The following is a 7,314-nucleotide window of genomic DNA, read 5'->3' as shown; positions in this document are numbered from 1 at the left end:
TGATTTCTGTTGGAAATACTGTGGTCTGAAAGCCAACAGCAGCGTCTCAACCAGTCCCCAGAGAACATAACACACTTTCAAGCACTACATTGGAAGTGATTTGCAGATCCCTCTTTTGACAGGATCTAAGATCAGTTCTCTGTCATGTGCTTCCAGCACACCCAAGGAAGTTATTGATAGCTTTCAGATCATGGTGCTCCTCATGGGATCAAGTGACGGGGGAGAGACTGAAAGAAAGAAAGTAAAGCTGTGCAGGTACATGTCACATTTTCACCCTGAAACTAGAGAAGCATTTTAAAAGGGAGAACTCAAGTAAGTTAAAAATAAAGTTGAGTGAAATTAAAGTGCAAAGTACAAGCAAAAGGAAATTAAGGTATTATACTGGGTGTGGTATTGAATCTTGTATCTGTTGGGGCTGTGTTCCCTACATACACTGGGCATGTTACTGGTTTTTTTAGCTGACCAGGCAGATCTCTTCAGCACTGAGCACCTCACTGGAGTTTCTGACTTCCTAGGTGACCATGGGTACCGAATATGAAAAAGATCATATCAAAAAGCTGCAGGAGCAGCGTATGTCCATGCAAAAGAAAACCTTCACCAACTGGATGAACAATGTCTTCTTCAGGAATAATGTAGGTAGCTCCTTCAATTTGGGGATTTTTTTCTGTTTTTTAGTTTATTTCACCCACTGTATTCTTTTTTTATGTTCTTTTTTTACATATTTTTCCTGAGTGTTGTCATTACACATATATGCAAGCAAGGAAGGCTTTGACTAACCAGAGTGCTCCAGCCTGTATCTTTTACCTTACATCTGTCTCCATTGTCCATGTTACCAGTCTTCCTTGAAATTAGGGTTCGCTTTTGTAGACTTTATAACCCTGTCATATAGTGATGTCCACTGTATCTTGGTGATCATTTCAGAGGAAGATCTTTATTTGCTCTTCTTTTTCCTATAAGTAAAGTGTCTGGATTTCCCCAAACAATGCTCAGTTCTTAATTGCCTGGCCAAAATTTAAGACTTTCTGCTTTGCCTTATCAGTCCAGCTTGATTTGCCACTCAATGTCTCTGAAAAAGTTGCCTTAAGTGTAGCAATTTCAGACATACTACCATGCAAGTATAGACCAGTTTGTTTTCAGTAAGCCTCAGACTTCCAAAAAGCTTCAGAGCTAGCGTACAGTTGATTTGTGTGTGCAAGGTAACTCCAACATATTCCAAAAGTCTCTAGGCTTACTGCAGATAAACTCATTTCAGGCACAAATGATGTAGCTGTGTCACAGTAGGGAATTACATCATCCAAAACCAATTCCCTTTTCCAGAGTCTGTAGTTGATATTAATGTAGTTGATATTAATGAAAATGGACCTTGGCGACACCAAGCAGGACAAGGTCTCTTGGTTCCATTCTACCTCATCACTATTATATGATGTTTCAGTACTAGATGCATTTTTTTCAGTGTAATGTTTTAAGCTGGTGATTGGTGCAAAGGCAGCCTCAGACCACAACAAACTTTTAAATTTATTTTTCTTACCATGAGAGAAGAACTGCAAAACACATTCTCATTTTGCCACCTGCAGAAAGTTAGGTTTTTATGCTGTAGCAAATTATTTCTGTTTATCTCCAGATAAATACATATACTTTCTCATTTTAAAAACACCTTCAAGTTCAAAGATTAAAATGCCAGTCTTAACTGCCTGCACAGTACTTGTTCATGTATCATAAAAGCCTGCGAGAGCTTTCCGAACCATATACGGTAAGAAACAGTGCAGAGACTGACATCTTATCTAGGTCTTCCCAGCAACGTAGTCTCAGCTTTTCAACACACGCTTTAATGTGATTGGATCATGCTACAGCACACTGCAGTATTCTCAGTTGCACTGTTGACTACTTCAAGTCTGGCACTAAGGATGCTATTGGATTGAATTTGTTAAGCAATCTGTGATTGGTATCTTTATGGGAAGAATGATGCAACAAAGCTATTAAAACTATTGCTGGCTGAGGCATAAAGCAGATATATGAAGACTGTCTCTTTACAAATTTAAATGGAACTATTCTTCATTTATAGAAGTGTCACAGAATAGAACAGCTTTAACTTTTTTTATGGTAATATACCGTAGGCAGAATTTTAAGTTTATTTAATATGCAAAAAGAAATAAAGTTGGCAACTAAACAGGGAGTTTTTCATGGAGATAATCAGTCAGAGAAAGTTGTAAATTCTTGTTCCACACACAGTACAGACTTAAAGTCTCTCTGAGTTGCTTTTATACTTTCAGTGTTTTCTTCTTTCCCTGGAGAAAAGATCTGTTAAACGGATTAATAATTGGTCAGGAATGAAAAAGTGCGTGTCTGTTACTTGTCCTTCTTTTCCCCTACATGTAACTATTCTCTGAATTAAAAAAAGCTGCTATTTAACTTAAGAATTTTTTTTTCCCTGAAGACAAAAAGATTATTTACCATGATTTCAAAATCACAGTAAATTATTGTTGGGTGTGTGGTATGGTTTTAATGTCACTTCTCGATGGCTAGTGGCATAAGGCCAAAAGGAAACACCCAAGGCAAGTTCTTGTTAGGTCAGAGTACACACTATGTCGTGTTGTATCACCTAAGCACTGGGTGACCTCACTACTGGCAGAAATGAAATACATTTTTGTAAAAGATCTTAATCTTTTGCGTAGTGTGAGACTGGCTAAAAATATGGTGACAGCACAGGTCTAAGCAGGATGTAATAGACTTTGTTGAGACTATGGAGTAAGAACTGAGTCATTGAATGGGATTATCAGCTCAATTTTTAAATGAAATGCATTGCTCAGAATAAAAAGTTGAAAAGATTCATTTGAACTGAAATAGAAAATGTCAGTACTTCCAAAATGTTTGATTTTGAAAATGCTGAACTTTTTAATATTTTTCAAAATCTCCTTTTTTCTTTATTTGCCAGTTGTGGGTTTGTTTGGTTTTTTTACTTCAGCCTACTTTCATAAATAATGTCAGTCCGCCTGCAAATCCATTTTTTGTGAATTAAGATTCATCACTTTTCGCTTATATGCACCGACATACAGCAGGCTCCGTGAAACAGCAAGAATGTGTTGTTTGTTTAGTATTAGAAGTAGAGTGTTCTGTGGGCCAAATGTTCAGCCAGAGTCTGTATTGTCTGACGGGTCTTCACAGGTAAAGGTTGAGATAGAAGATATTTACACAGACTTGAAGGATGGCATCTCTCTCATGCAACTCCTGGAGCTGCTCTCTGGAGAAGCTTTGCCCAGACCGAACCGGGGAAAGATGAGAGTGCATTTTCTAGAGAACAACAGCAAAGCCATCACATTTCTGAAATCCAAGGTAAGTTAATATTGATATTAGAGATCACAATAGCTTATGTATGTTACTAACTAATTATAGAATTATGTTCATTATGATTTCCCCCTCTAATACACAGTAAGATATTCTTTGAAGACAGGCCAGGGGTATTATTAAAAGAAAAAAAAAGTCATCAGATTTGAATTTCTTTATTTGTGTAACATGACTTATAAACAGCTAATGTTCCCCCAAAACAAGTCACGCCTAAATGAAAACATACTGCATTTCTATATCTTTGTAGATGTTGTGTTTTCCCAGATGTTGGGGGAGAGCAAACATCATTAGGCAAAGGTGAAGCTACCTGGTATAAAAATGGAGATTTTTTTAGAGCTCCGATTCTAACAGTTTCAGCAAGTCATTGCAGTGGTTTTATTTATTCCAGTTGTGCATCCTCATTTCAGCTACAAATTAGTATGTAATTTATTTTCTTTTCCAAGCAAACAATTTATTGTAGACCTCTCTGGAAAATCATCACACAAAACTCTGTGCTATGAAATCCAAAGGAGCAGAGGGGTTTCATAGCAGTAGACGTGGGAAAGTATATAATGTCTGGATTTTTGCTAATTACAAAATAAATGCAATACAGCACGGGGCTCCAGCTGACATATGCCTGCTAAGGGTACACACCGTGTAAGGCCCAGTGGTATGTGCACATCCAGGCTCTGCCAGCTGGACCAGCCAACCATCACTTGTCACATGCACTTGTCACATGAGTCCAGCCTCCAGGGAGGGGATCATGCAGGTAGCAGGAGCCAGTATAGCATGCTCAGACTTCTTGAGGAGATACCGCCTTGTTGTCATAAACTACAACCCTGCTTGCTGCTCAAGTAATAGTGGAGAAGGCAGCCATGGCTTGTTTAGTAGGATGTTTGTACTGTTTGGTGAGCCCAAGAACTATATGTTGACTAGCTGACTGGAGACCAGATAGAGGAGATGATCTCTGAGTTTGCCCTGCTGTCACTCCTTTTGAGGAAAGGAGCGCTGAATTGTGTTTCTTTCCTCTCCTTAACCACCAGTTTTCAAAACCCTTATAGGAACTTTAAATCTTTGAGACCACCATCCCTTTGCCAGGCTTTTGCTGAAACACATCCTTGGTGCACGTGAGAGCTAGGGGGTGAACATGGGAGCTCGCAGGTATATAGACAAATGAAGACATCACGTAAAACCTGTTTCCGTAAGAAAACAGCCTGAACACCTTCTTCAATAGCAGCTTGTTACACAGATACCTCCTTCAGAGAGCAGGACATGAGTACTTTTATGCTGAATGGGTATTGGTTTATTAGCAGGTACAAGTAAAAGTGATTGGTCCTGAGAATATCGTAGATGGTGACAGAACCTTAATCCTGGGACTTATCTGGATCATTATACTTCGATTTCAGATTTCGTCTATCAAACTTGATAAGGTAAAACAGTGTCTCTGTCTTTTTGCCTGATTAGAGTATTTCAGAGACTTTGTAGAGTTTCAGGCCAGCAAGGATCATTTTGATGATGTTTCCCCACCCGTTTTGATCATGCAGGTCTTATAATATTACCCAGTTACTCAGCCAGCTATTTCTAAAAGCAATTGAATCCATTTTATAGTTTCTCAGACAGAAAACAGTAACTTGGAGGTAGACAGGATATCTATGTTCCTTACTCTCTTCCACAAACTTTTTACTGGCTTTTGACTCCAGAAAGAATTTCTCTGATGACAGTTCTCTCTAGATTTGAACTGCATGCTTCTCCTTTGCTCTTTCTCTGAAGAAAAGTATTCTTTTTAAAATTATTTAATATGTACTCTAAGTACATGAAAGATAAGATCCTATGAAGGTATTATGAAATCAAAGTTAATAATTTCTAACATTAGACCTGGATACATTATATTTGTTTCTGAGTTCTAGTTCACAGCTAAGGAAGCAAACAAACTGAGCTTTGCTTTCCACTTGATTTCTACAAACGTTGCAGAAGAGAAACATTTAAAAACTTTTTAACACCTGCATTTCATGTTATAATTTTTTAGTTCATTCAATTCACTTTTACTTTAATAGAAAACTTCTACTTTCATGTTAAATCAGTCTACCTTCATGGCAGATTCTGTCTGCAAGTCGTGACTTTAAGGTGATTTGTGAATAGGGCAGAAGTAATACAAAGTGATCTTTGGGAACATAAGCGTAAACCCACTGATGCTACTTCCATAGATTGTTCACACTGATTTTTCTTTTCCCTGCTCTCTTCACAGGAAGAATTTGGAGGCAGAGCTGACGTTCTGTTTGCCAATGAAGCCTTACTACTCTGGTGTCAGCATAAAACTGCCAGTTATTCCAATGTGAATGTGAAGGACTTCTCCAAAAGCTGGAGTGATGGGCTGGCCTTCAATGCTCTCATACATGCTCACAGGTAAGATCTGATGGATCAGTTCAGGAGGAGTTGCTCATTGCTGTTTCTAGCTCCGGCACAAGTTGTTCCAGGGTCTGAATTACGAGTATTTGTCGAGAAACTGTCAAGTTCTCCCTTTGCCCTTTCTCACTGAAGACTTTCCTTTCTTAAATGGATATTCTCTCTCTGAGGAAGGAAGGACCAAAAGCTCCTGTTTGGTAGTTCCTTTTGTTGGGCATAAAATCGAATTTCCAAGGGAATATCACACATTTGAACAATGCTGCCCATTATTTGGTCTTAGCCCCTCAATCATGTTCCCATTGCTCTTTTCAAAAGTCATTATTTTAGAGACTGGTTTTATTGTATTAACTTTGTGAGCATGTATACCTTCTGGTTCAACTGCAACAGAGTAACAACTCCTCAGTCTCTTTCTCTGGCCCTTTGAAAAAGTGTGAAGAAAACAGCCCAAAGCAGAAGAGAGAAACCACTTGGGAGAACCTCGAACATTTCTTCTCCCATTAACAGTTCTGCTGAATGTTCTAGCAGGATACCACTGCGGGATCCTCTAATTTACCCAGCTGGGAGTCACCTCCCTTTTCAGAATTGCCTCTCTAGTGGGCTTTGGTTTTCACCCATCAGTGAAGAGGATAAATAAGTGAAGGGCAGATTTGCTGGGAGTGGTACTTCAATTTCATAAGGGACAATTTTCTTCCTGTTATCTAGGCAAGGGGTGATGCTCTTGAATGAAGCTCAGGGTCAAAGTAATGTCAGCGTTAATGTCACATTCCTTAGTCTAATAAACAGTTTATGGTTTATAATCTGAAAGAACTTATGACAAACATAAATCTTTCTTCCCCTCCACGCCCTGTTCTTCTCCTTGCCCAGGCCTGATCTTATCCACTATAGTTCACTGCGGCAGGACCAGCCCATCAAAAACCTGAACAATGCCTTCGATGTTGCTGAGAAAGAGCTAGGAATCAGCAAACTGCTTGATGCTGAGGATGTGGCAGTACCCTACCCAGATGAGAGATCCATCATGACTTATGTGTCACTCTATTACCACTACTTCTCCAGACTGAAACAAGGACAGACAATACAAAAGCGACTTACCAAAGTAAGTGCATTGCTAACTTCAGAAGTTAAAAGTTAAATACATAAAGCTAAATTTATGTTGGAATTTTTTTTTTTTTGGTGCGAGCTCAACTTCAGGATCATTTGAACTGAATCAAATGGCATAGCCTTTTGAAAGACCTCTTATCGTCACTTGAATCTTGAGAGGTGTCTGTAGACTCTCTGATCTCTAAAGGGGATTGTATTTATCTCACTGAAAATGAATCCCTTTTTGACCTCACAGTTTCTGTTTGAAAACTGATGTGGTTCCAAGGCAGCTTGAGGCATACAGATCTCATTAATCTTGGGAGGATTACTGCTAGGCAAAAGCAGATCTAGTCAACAATTTTCTGATTTAATAGGAAAGATGATACCTTATTCTATGAGACTACTTTGGATTTTTATTTCCTGTGAAAATCCTCATCCTTTCTTTTGAACTCCTTAGTCAGGTACTAAATAAATAAATAAATAAAAAGACATGAAAAAAGAGGGAGTGCAAAA

The 7,314-nt window shown here is 38.6% G+C and overlaps 1 protein-coding gene across 1 annotated transcript in view; it reads left to right on the top strand.

Moving 5' to 3' along the window:
- Positions 1-521: 521 nt before the first annotated feature.
- The window catches only part of SPTBN5 (spectrin beta, non-erythrocytic 5), a 97,016-nt gene continuing 90,223 nt past the window's right edge, over positions 522-7,314 (top strand). Inside the window, exons 1-5 of the mRNA XM_076344652.1 lie at positions 522-632; positions 3,163-3,330; positions 4,632-4,751; positions 5,567-5,724; positions 6,589-6,817. Coding sequence (XP_076200767.1) covers positions 522-632; positions 3,163-3,330; positions 4,632-4,751; positions 5,567-5,724; positions 6,589-6,817 — 786 coding nt within the window. The remainder of the gene's footprint in view (positions 633-3,162; positions 3,331-4,631; positions 4,752-5,566; positions 5,725-6,588; positions 6,818-7,314) is intronic.

This window comes from Aptenodytes patagonicus, chromosome 7, assembly GCF_965638725.1.
Source record: "Aptenodytes patagonicus chromosome 7, bAptPat1.pri.cur, whole genome shotgun sequence".
Classification (NCBI taxonomy): domain Eukaryota; kingdom Metazoa; phylum Chordata; class Aves; order Sphenisciformes; family Spheniscidae; genus Aptenodytes; species Aptenodytes patagonicus.
The sequence above is the reverse complement of the archived record's forward strand: the minus strand, read 5'-3'. Positions and strand labels throughout refer to the sequence as shown.